The 12,338-nt window shown below is 44.3% G+C and overlaps 1 protein-coding gene across 2 annotated transcripts in view; it reads left to right on the forward strand.

Annotated features, from left to right (window-relative positions):
* CMTR1 (cap methyltransferase 1) overlaps positions 1–12,338 on the forward strand; it is a 322,636-nt gene that overhangs the window by 13,185 nt on the left and 297,113 nt on the right. For both annotated transcript variants that reach the window (XM_029592902.1, XM_029592901.1), the window contains exon 2: positions 9,973–10,107. In XM_029592902.1, coding sequence (XP_029448762.1) covers positions 9,978–10,107 — 130 coding nt within the window. In that variant the 5' untranslated portion in view covers positions 9,973–9,977. The remainder of the gene's footprint in view (positions 1–9,972; positions 10,108–12,338) is intronic.

The raw sequence follows: 12,338 nt of genomic DNA on the forward strand, positions 1-12,338 counted from the left end.
AGCGTTTTTCATAAGATGTGGGAAGCCCCCTTTTCCACAACAGCCGCAGCTAGAAAAACATCTAAAATACAGGATACGAAACTCTACAATCTATGAATCCTCTCAACTTCCCCATTAACTCAATAGTAGTGGAGTTGGCGTTAACAAAAGCAAAGTGTTCCAAGCTACATGCAAATGCTCCATCCGGTCGAGATAACACATTTTTAGACTATTTTGGCTGACGAGTCTACCACTCCACAATGTTGTCTACAAAGATTCAACATCACCAATTCTATATGCCACAATACTTATATAAGTGTCTTCAAAAGCTTCGCCCCATCTGCCTTGCCGAGGATAATACCCTCCCACAGCCCTTCTTAGATATTGAAGGTCTAAGGCACTTGCTTCGATCAATTTTAGGGTTTTGAATCTTCAGCAAGAGCTTCAGCGACAGCCATAGCAGCCAGACGACTTGCTTGGCTTAAAGCAATGCGATACGTGATGACGTTCACGAAAAGCTGGCAAGGGGGATAACCTATTTTGGTGAAAGGAAACAGTGTCCCACCTGAAGGAACAGAGCATGGCGGTGCTTTCACCACCCTCTCTGAAACGCACAAAACCCATCTATCCTTCCTATCGTAGGAGGTCCTACCAACGACCACCCTCCAGACCATTTATTCCATACAGATCACAGCAATATGGTCCACCAAGGCATTTCTCTCAACCTAACCAATCAAGAGGCAGGTCTCATCAACAGCGACAACCCAAACCATCCACTGCACCACCACAAAAGCAGCCACCTGCTTTTTAAGTGCCAGACAGCCGCCACCACAAGCAACATTTCTAGGAGGACGTCTGAGATTCTTTCTCAGCAGATGGGAATCCATCACCACAGATCAATGGGTATTCAACATAATCAAGGAAGATTATCGACTGAACTTCTTGACTCTTCCATCTCTTCCCCACATACTCTCTCCTTGGAATACATCTTCCCACTTCTCATCCCTCAATGCAGAGATTACGAATCTGCAAATTCAGAAATCTATTCAATCAGTTCCTCTTCAACAATGCAATCAAGGATTTTACTCCCAATACATCCTCATTCCGAAGAAATCGGGAGGTCTTCGTCCCATTCTGGATTTGAGAAACCTCAACAAATATATCCAAAAGGAAAAGTTCAAGATGACTTTGCTCAAGAGCATCTTACCACTTTTACAACCCAACAATTGGTAATGTTCCATCGATCTGAAGGATGCATACTCCCATATACCCATGCACCCAACTTCATGGCGCCACCCCTGTTTTCAAGTTCAGAATGCGTACTACCAATACAAAGTTGTACCATTTGGCCTGTCCTCAGCCCAAAGAGTATTCACAAAATGCCTAGCAGTGGTGGTGGCTCATCTCAGACAATTAGCGATCCAAATATTCCCTTATCTAGACGATTGGTTACTAGTGGCATCGGATCCACATACACTATAAGCACACACGCTAAGCACGATCAGCTGTCTCCAGACTCTGGGATTTCTGGTCAACTACGAGAAATCACACCTACAACCTACGCAAATTCTGCAGTTTATAGGAGGTCTCATCAGCATTGTACAAGAGAGAGCCTATCTCCCCCAAGATAGAATGCAGATACTTTCGGGCATAGCGCTGAACTTATTCAACCGAAACCAAGCATCCGCATGCCAGGTTGTTCAACTACTAGGCCACATGGCAGCAGCCATCCATGTAGTTCCCCACACCAGACTCCACATGTGTTGTTTACAATGGGGCCTAAGCTCAATAGTTGCAGTTCCTGCACTCCCTAAACAGCAAATTCCAGCTTCCCAAACCAATGAAAGCAGACATTCAGTGGTGGCTCTCTCCCATCAACCTATCCTCAGGAGCGCCCTTCAGGTTGCCACCTCATCAGCTAACGCTCACAATGGATGCCTTCAGGAAAGGTTGTGGTGCCCATCTCGACAACTTAAAAACTAGAGGACTTTGGTCTCCTCAAGAATCCACATACCAAATCAATCTCCTAGAGCTAAGGGCAATCTGGAGAGCACTTCAAACCTTCTCTTCTCAAGTCCAAGGAAAACGTCTAATGGTGTACACTGACAATCAAGTCGCCATGTTTTACATAAACAAGGAAGGAGGGTCTGGTTCTGGACACTCTGTCGAGAAGCGATTCGAATACTCCCATGGGCGAAAACAGCCACTTACCTTCTGGGTCTGGACAACGTAAAGGCGGATCACCTAAGCAGGGTTCTTTCACCCACACGAATGGACTTTAAATCGAGAGGTGGCCCTCACCATTTTCCATCAGTGGGGCTTCCCAGCAATTGACCTCTTTGCCACGGAAATCAAACCTCAGATGCAAGTCTTTTGCGCCATCTACCCCAGCAAACTTCGATACGCCCCGGACGCCTTCCTCATCCCATGGACGATGGGCTTACTGTATGCCTACCCTCCCATTCCACTAATATCAAGAACAATTCAGAAATGCATTCACGACATAGCGGACATGATCCTCATAGCTCCAGCATAACCGAGACAACCATGGTATGCGTATCTCATGCGACTTTCCATATGTCCTCCAATACCGCTGGAGAACTATCCGCAGCTTCTAACACAGGAAGGAGGCTCCCTCCTCCATCCAATGAATCACTCCCTCCACCTCACGGTGTGGAGATTGAAAGGCAAATATTAAACCACCTAGGTCTGTCTTCGCAAGTACAAGATATCCTTATTGCATCCAGGAAGCCTTCAACCAGGCGTAACTATGCTGGCAAATGGAATCGCTATCTGATGTGGTGTAAGCCACGGAACCTAGATCCCTTCTCAGCTACCGCCATACAGCTAATAGAGTATCTTCATTCACTTTACTAAGCTAGTTTGGCTCCCACATCTGTTCGAGTGCATATCAGCGCAATTGCAGCTTTTCATCACTCATAATGACCTACTGATCTCTAACCATCCATTGATCTCCAGATTCATGAAAGGCATGCTCTGCCTCTGACCACTGATGACAAAACCACCTGTGCCATGGGATTTGAACATTGTTTTGGAGCAGCTAATGCTATCCCCCTTTGAACCATTGGACACAAGTCACATTGAATACTTAACATGGAAAACAGTTTTCCTGGTGGCTATCACATCACCTAGGAGAGTAAGTGAGTTACAGGCCTTAGTTAACTACTCTTCTTATTTGGAATTCTACCACGACAAGGTTACCCTTCGTCCTCACCCCTCCTTCCAACCTAAGGTGGTCTCCGCTTACCATCTAAATCAAACCATCACTTTGCCCATTTTCATGCCAAAGCCTCATACCACAGATTGCAAAAAGCTTCTGCATTCACTGGACTGTCAACGGGCTCTGGCTTACTATAAACAAAGGACTCAATCTCCTGTGAGACCTTCTCAGCTCTTCATTTCCTTTAATCTGAATGATCCTGGTCAACCCGTCTCTAAGAGAACCATAGCCAGTTGGTTATCACAGTGCATGCTTTTTTGTTACAACAAACAATCCATCAAACTTCACAAGAAACCTTAGGTGCACCAAATATGCACCACTGCAGCATCAATTGCCCATTTGAACATCTGCAAAGCGGCAACTTGGTCGTCCATCCATACATTCACATCACATTATTGTCTACAACTGCAAGCGTCCTCTGATGCAGCGTTGGGCATAGCAGTCTTGTCGACTCTTCAAAACCGATGAGACTGTCTACTACCATAAGGGTTGCTGTCCTAAACTTCAAAAAGCATACCAAATGGAGCTTGGGACTCTTAGACAGCATGGCTAATTCAGCCCTGCTATTAACGGGAAAAAGCAAGTTTGCTTACTGTAAACGGTGTTTCCGTAGATAGCAGGATGAATTAGCCATGTGATCCCTCCCTCCTCACTACGTAGACAGTCCCACAAAAGACATATATATATATTTTACCCTGCTTGACTACAAAGAAACTGAGGAGAGGAGGGGAACGCGCGGGAAGATCACCGCGCAGCCGCACAGAGTTTAAAGCTCTGTGACTCACTGAGGAAACTCCACCTACTTTGGGTTGCGACGCTTCCCAGACAGCATCCTATCTACGGAAACACCGTTTACGGGAAGCAAACTTGCTTATCTTGGTGACTAGTCTGTTAACTTTGTTTGCACACACAAATGCCTTTAGTGAGTTAGCACCTATATATCATCAAAACATTTTTGTGGTTTTATCAATTATCTTTTTGGAAGGTTCTTTTTTGTCCATACATGTTCAGAGAGAGAAAATGTTCTGCATGTCATTATACCAGTGGATTTTACGCTATTCCTGACCATGCTTCTCTAGAAGGGTTAGCTGTTCTGGGGATTCTGTAAGGGCCTGTAGAGCCACAGGCTTTCATTCTCCTTTTCCAGTTACTGTTTTTTGATTTTGCCAATTCATAAAGAAGCAACTGTATGTTACTACACTTTGTGTTCTCTAATCTGAAGGCTACAGGAACCTAATAAATAAGTTCTTTTATCTTTTGGGATGAGGGATGTAAATTAATAGAAATACAGAAACAGAAGAACATGACAGTAGAACAAGATCATATAGCCCATCTGCTGAAATGAATTCATCTTTATAATTTCCATCTCTCCCTTAGAGATCCCCTATATTTGTCAGGTGTGTTTTTGTCTCCACCACCTTCACTGGGAGGCTGTTCCATGCATCCACCACCCCCTCAGTAAAGAAATATTTCCTAAGATTACTCCTGATTCTACCCCCTTTCAACCTCATCTCATGACCCCTCGTTTTAGAGCCTCCTTTCCATGGAAATGTTTGAGATATATAAATGTCTGTCATATCTCCCCTATCTCCCCTTTCCTCTAGGATGTACATGTTCAGATCTTTGTCTCTCCCCATGTGCTTTAGAATGAAGACCACTGCTCATGTTAGCAGCCTCCCTCTGGCCTGACTCCATCCTGTTTCTATCCTTCTGAAGGTGCGGTCTCCAGAATTGTACTCAGTATTCCAAGTGAGGTCTCACCAGGGACTTACCGTATTTTTCACTCCATAAGACGCACCTAGGATTCAGAGGGGGGAAAAAAATGGTGTGCTAAACCGGCTCTGTTCCCGGGCGTCTGTGAGTCTTATGGAGCAAATTAGGGGAGTGCATAAAATGGTTTTGTCCCCATTTCGTTTTCGAGTCTGGAGAGGGCCATTTCGGTCCACTCCCCAGATCAGAAAACTTTTATTGTTCTCTTTCTGTGGGAACCCTCCACCCTCCTGACCCCCCCCCCCCCAAAGACCCGCCAAAAGTCCCTGGTGGTCCAGAGGGGGTCCGGGAGTGATCTCCTGCACTTGGGCCGTCGGCTGCCAGTAATCAAAACTGTGCCGACGGCCCTTTGCCCTTACTATGTTGACATAAAGCCACAAGCTCTATGCCACAAGCTCTATGACATAGTAAGGGCAAAGGGCCGTCGGTGCCATCTTGATTACTGGCAACCGACGGCCCAAGTGCAGGAGATCGCTCCCGGACCCCCGCTGGACCACCAGGGGCTTTTGGCAGGTCTTGGGGGGGGGGGGGGGGGGCAGGAGGGTGGGAGGTTGTAGGTTTTTTTTTTGTTTTTGTTTTTTTAAATATTTGCTCCGTAAAACGCACAGACATTTCCCCCCCCCACTTTTGGGGGAAAAAAGTGCGTCTTATGGAGTGAAAAATATGGTATATAGGGGCACTATCACCTCCCTTTTTCTGCTCACCATTCCTCTCCCTATGCAGTCAAGCATCTTTCTGGCTTTTACCATCGCTTTATCCACCTGTTTGGCCACCTTAACATCATCAGATACGATCACTCAAAGATCCCACTCTTCCTTTGTGCTTAGAAGAATTTCACCTCCAATACTGCACCTTTCCCTTGGGTTTTTGCATTCTAAATGCATTGCTCTGCATTAAATCTTAACTGCCAGACCCTCGAGTTTCCCTAGATCCTTCCTCATGTTTTCCATACCTTCCTGGCTGTTTACTCTTACAGGTTTTGGTATTATAAGCAAAAATACAAACCTTTTCCGACAGTTTTTCCACTCTCACTAATGAAAATATTGAAAAGCAGCAGTGCAAGGATTGATCCCTGAGGAGCACCACTAGTAATGCCCCCGTCAGAGTAAACTCCATTTACCACTTCCCTTTGTTGCCTCCCACTCGGCCAATTTCTAACCCATTCGGTCACTCTGGGTCCCATGGCAAGGGTGCTCAGTTTTTGTTACTATAGTCCTGGCTTTGATGTGCTGATCCAGCCATTTTCTTGCTACTATTTTGAGTCTGGAGGCAGATTTGAGGCCCGTGATTCTGCAGGTCCCTGGCAACAAAATCCTGAGCAGTTTAAAAATAGATACGCTTTGAGGTTGGGCTTTTAAATCTGCTGTATAGTCATCAATGGTTTGAGGTAGTCAGGGAGTTTTGTATAAGAGAGAATTTTTTTTCATTAAAAGATAAAATGGGCAGTTCTCCAATGGATAGTTGTAGTGCAGAATATTTTTGTGTATTCTGTATTTCTCGATCCTTGTCTCTTCAGTGTGAAGATCATATAGTCAGAGTAATGGTTCTGTGCTGAGAATAATGTATTTAGGTATGTTTTTTTCCCCCTCACCTATAAACTGAAATCCATTTGTTCCCATTAGTCCTGATTCTTTAAGTATATACTTAAACCTATTAAAGTCATTCAGTCCTTTGTTGTAGAGCTGAGAGCTGAATTTAAGTTAGATGTAATAGTTTCAAGGGATACAAGGGTGGTATATCAGGAGAGGTTGATGGAGCTAACTTTGAAGAGGCCATGGTTTCTTCCAGCAAAACCTGGCTAAAATCAAGACTTCATAGGAAGCTGAAATTTACTTGGCTTTTGGCTTGAGAGCTATGATTAGTTAAAAAAATTAGAAATAGATAATTTAACCTGGAAAGATTTGAGCGTAATAACATCTTTCCTCTTATATCAACATCTAACATATAGGATGCTGAGATCTGTGACCAGGAGCATGGCATCAGATGGCTCTAACATGTGCAGGGAGACTACATCAAAGAATTTCTTCCTTAACCTAGTATTTAAAGGCATTTTAATTTGCAAGGACCTTAACAGGGAATTGCAGATGCAGTCTGTTCTGAAGCCCAGTCCAAAAGATAACTGGTTTCCTATAGGGTTGCATGGACAGCCCGATTGAAGATGGTGAGATTTTCATAGACTGGTTCTTCACAAATAAAAGGATTTCTCAAGGCCTTTAGCTTTTCACAATTTGCAAGCAGTAGTTCTCTGATAGGCCATGACAAGAAGGTGATGTCATCTGACGATGCTGAACGGACCCATCTCTCAAACTCATGTAAAAGTCTTATCGAGCATGCACTGTGGTTCTCGTGTGCATGCTGCTTCATAAACCCCTCAGCTTGATTTTTATTTGAGCTTCCACATGGATATTTGACCCTCTCAACGTTGTTGCATTTGTACTTTTTTGTTTGCCTTGCTGCAGGTCTAAAACATTTTCCTTGCTGCCTCAGCCACCCATCAATAGCACTACTGCTACTTAAACAACCCCCTTTCCCCCCCAAAAAAACGAAAATGTTTCTGTGGTCTTCCAGTGTCTGGGGAGAGGCCTAGGAAGAAGGTTGCTTTCAGTGGCTTCAAGTCCTGTAGATGCCAGATGTCCACATATTCCCCTGAGGTTTGCTATCACAACTGGACCCAGACCATGATATACTTAACTGCTACAACTGTGGTCGTATGTCCACACGGCTCAGCAGTCTCGTGCCTAGAAGATGTGGGAGCTCTGGAGAGTGCTTAAGAATAAGCACTGGCATAAGCCTGGGCATAGGAGCTATTCTTTGTTGTGGAGCAGTATGTCTTCAGACTCTCATTGGTGTACAAACTTGGGTCGCTTAAATTTTGTGTGCATAAATTTTATTTCAGCGTACTGGCAGATTAATGGCGTAGGTGGCTAAGAAACCTAAGTGCCTTTCTCTCTGTGCTGCCCATCATATTAGGACATCTCAGCTTGGTGTGCCTTCTAACTTATGCCAGCACTGCTTAGAAGTTCAGGGAGAATTATCTTCATCTGATTTTACTAAGCTTGGGTCTTCCCAGCCTGATAATGGCCTGTATTAATAAACGTACTATGTGAAATAGAGCAAGTAGTGTTTCCTTATATGTTTGTGATTTAATGGTATTAGGAAACAAGATTTACCTTCTGTGATATATTACCTTTCTGGTTAAGGATATGTCAGGAGTGATGCCTGACCTTGGAACGCCCTTGACTAGTTCCTCGGCAGGGGACCGCTGCTCAGTGGGTGCCGCACAAGTGCCTTCTGGACTTGGCATGGATCCTTCTGCCTTTTCTTGGGTAGAATTTTTTTCAAGGATTGCAATCCTTCCTTCAGGTGCAGTCCCTCAGCACCTTCCAAGCCTGTCAGTTCCGATCATCAGGTGGTGGCCTCCCCCTCTTCTGGTACGAGGTTTAAGCACCAGAATACACCTCGAGCTGCAGGTGTACCTGACAGGAATCCGGATGGTACTGATAATGAGGCTGATCCTGACTCCCTGGAGGATGGGGAACCCCCCCCCCCCCCCCCGGAACTGGAACCGTATAGAACTATGTTTCTGTTCTTTCATAGAGATGAATTACTGGCCCTGATTTCCCAGACATTGAAGATGCTGGGAGTCCCTGGAGCAGATTCCGTGTCTGGTTTCTTTGCGTAAAGCCTCTTGTTTGTTCCCTGTTATGGAGGCCCTTCAAGAATTGATTGATCTTAAATGGGATGCCCTGGAGGCAAATTTTAAAGTGGGTACTCCCTGTATCCAGTGGTGAGAGAGCGTCTTCATTTTCTGAAAGTGAATGTGCTCGTCTGTGCCGTGGAGGGAGGAGCGGCCTTGAAGGATGTGCATGATAGGACTGAGGCTATCCTTAAGCAAGCATTTGAAGCAGTGGCAATGACATTGCAGACAGCTTCCTGTTGTTCCCAGGTGGTTTGCTCTTGTTTGCTTCTCTCTCAGGAGGTTGATGACTCTTGGTGTGAATCCCTGGGCAGTTAAAACCCACCACCACCTTTATAGCAAATGCGGGCTGCGATTTGGTCCGCACCTCGGCCAGAGGATTGGCTTCGGTAATAGCAGCCAGGCGTCAGTTATGGCTGAGAAATTGGGCAGCCAATGCAACGGCCAAAGATAATCTTATGAAATTGCCTTTTAAAAGGCTCGCTCTTGTTTGGGAGCGAGTTGCTGGCCTGTAAGTGGAGTGAATTCCCGGTTCCTCTGTTGTATGAGGGGGGTCATCTCTGGTCCCAGGCATCTTTGACCCTACAGAGGGGCGACCTTTCAGAGGACTCAGCCTTTTGGCAGATCTCGGTAGTTACGTCCTACATAGAGCGCAAGCGAGGGGTGGGCTTGGCTAGTGGAATCTCCCAAGTATCTGGTTCAACACTAAGCAAGGCAATGAAGGTTTGCTGACCCATAGGTTTAGGTCCACCAGTTGAGTATATGAACACAGAGTTTCATGCATGTCTTAGCCCCAAACTCCTGCAAATGGAATTCTTTTCCTAATCTCATGTTTTTCAAGAAGGCCAAATGGTAGGAAATGTACCGAATCATCTCACGGCTTCTTTGTTCCAGAATACTGCATCCAATGGCTTACCCTATAGCTCACACTTGCATGATCTTTCACGCATTTGTTATTAAAAATAGATATAAAGTTCGCAGAGCCTCACATACAAAACAAGCTGATGATCAATTCACTGAACTTTCAAACTGTCTGCTTTGCTGCAAAGTTCACTGGTCCTTATCCATCCTTGTTCTTTGCCCCAGTTTTTAAAGTAAAAGTATGTGTACGCTTTTCCCTTTGAAAAGTGCCCAGAGAGATTTGCAGCTTTTTTCCCCTGTGGAAAAACCAATGTTTAATGTATTTAGCTTACATATAAAGCATTCAAATGAAGGTAACTTTTCACGTTTTGCAGTGTTGGATAAGGATATTCACTGTTTGTTGCTATTTGACTTGTTCTTGTAGTGACAATGAAGCGAAGATTAGATTCGGAATCCCTAAGCACTCAGAGCATTAAGAAGAAGCGGTTTGAAGAGCTAGGACTGAACTTAAGCTCCACATCCGACGATGACGCGCAGTGCAATAATCATGCTACTCAAGGTAAAGAAGCTTACAAAGAAGGCCCGCCCAGAGGCAGAAAGAAAACACGTTTTGGTGGTACCCTCTGAAGATGCTGTTACTGTATTAGATAGCAATAGAATGCAGAACTGTGTGGGTTAGATAACATTTAAAATGAATAGGAAAGGAGGTTAAAAAAGTAAGGATCACAGAACTTCATGTAGAAAGGCCTGACAGAGGTTTTAATGAAGCTTATGCAACACTTTGTCAAAGAAAAAGAGACCATAGACTTATTTGGTAATCCAGTTTATAGAACAGATAGATGGAGAGTATGTGTCAGGTTCAAGGATTGGGCAAGCAAGGGCCAAAAACCTGCAGTCATTTTGCAGGCACAGTTCTGAAATCGTGCATCTTTTGGCCCTATGTTTTAATTTCTTGCCTCTTCTGGGAGGAAATAAATCATAGAAAAATTATGCAAGCCAAACGTTCCTCTGAACAATAAAGCATTGTGGAACATTTACCTGGTCCTTGAATTTAGCACTGATGAGCAAACGTTCTGTAGAGCTTCCTGTGGAAATCTCTCCTAGAAGTGGAAGGGAATTTAAACTTTGTGAGCAAAAAATAGACTCTTTCAAAATCACTTAAGCAAACTGAATTGCAGACTTTTTTGCCTTTTTAGTGCCCTATTTCTGCTCTCTCCTTAAACTTGATACTGAGAGCCTTATCTAATATCGATGAGCGAGTAACTATTTGCATTCCCAGCAGTCTCTTTAACTCTTGAATGGATTATAACAAATATCTGAAAGCGTTACTGGTCCCTGATCTGACAAAGAGACATGATGTATTTCAGCACATCTGTAGAAACAAGACTGCCTATAGAAAACACAAGCCATGCTGGGTCAGACCAGTGGTCCCACAGTGGCCAGTCTGGCTCGTTGGCAAAATCCGCTATGAAAATCTGAGAAGTATATTACTTTCTGCAAAAATTAAGAGGTGAAAAAGCAAACTCTGCTTCATAATTGCATATAGACAAGAACCACCAGCAAACTGCACCTAGTCATACCCTCTCTTCCCGCAGCAAAGCTTTCCAACACTAGGAACAGAGCCTTCTCCATTGCGGGACCGAAACTATGGAACTCCTTACCAGATCACCTAAGTACACTCAGTGACATCAAAGCTTTCAAAAAGGAACTCAAAACATGGATATTCAGACAAACATTCACAGATGGCGTTGGCTAAGCTAAACGCACCTGCGCAAACACACTACTCCTCTCAGTTATACCCGCCCTAAACTGCTTGTAAGAACTCCTCTCACGTTATGCCCGCCCTAAACTTCCTGTAAGAACTCCTCTCACGTTATGCCCGCCCTAAACTTCCTGTAAGAACTCCTCTCACGTTATGCCCGCACTAAACTTCCTGTAAGAACTCCTCTATCGACATTTCACACCTACCCGCTGACTCCCAGAATTGTTTATCTGTGTTTAATCATTAGTATGACTCTCACTGATCACAAAGGAATCCCCCCTTTCAATCCCAACTTTGCCCAAGCAAAGAGAATGCTAAACTCACCAGATGCTCAATGATGCTCTCAAGCTATGACGCAATATGTTTATCAATACCTGTTTGTACACTGTTCTTTACAGTGTTTCTAATCCGTTAGTCCTGCTTGCACACTGTTTGTACACGGGAATACCTGTTCAACTCGCTTGTTTACAGAATGTAATAAGGCGTTCAGTTAATATGCTAATCGGTTATCTTGTTCTTTATCTGTAAGAAGTTGTTATACTGTAAACCGGAGTGAAGGCAGCTTGCTATACCTCGCTATATAAAAGATTTTAAATAAATAAATCGTCTCTTGAAGCAGCCCAGGGGCTGGAATGAAGTAGGCCCTTGAGAAGCGAGTACCTGGTTCCAGGGAAAGCTCTGAGAGAGAGATGGTAGCTCACTGGTGTTGTAGGCAGCGGTGACTTCGTAGCAGAAATTGTATTCGGTAACAGGTTGAGTTTTCAGCTCAACCTCCAAGGGCTCAGGGCAGCAGCCCAAATCTCTTGACTCAGGAAGAGGGTTCTCTTTTCCACCCATTACACACATCCCTACATCTCATGACATGGATGTTGAATGCACAGCTCTAGCTAAATTCAGCTTACTGGAATCAATTCAGGATGTTCTCATCTCCACAAGAAATCAGTCAGCTTGTTGCAACTATTCATTTAAATGTTAGCGTTATTCTAATTGGGGTCTCTCTAATTCTTTTGACCCTTGTACTTGTGTGT

This window comes from Rhinatrema bivittatum, chromosome 3, assembly GCF_901001135.1.
Source record: "Rhinatrema bivittatum chromosome 3, aRhiBiv1.1, whole genome shotgun sequence".
In the NCBI taxonomy this organism is placed as follows: domain Eukaryota; kingdom Metazoa; phylum Chordata; class Amphibia; order Gymnophiona; family Rhinatrematidae; genus Rhinatrema; species Rhinatrema bivittatum.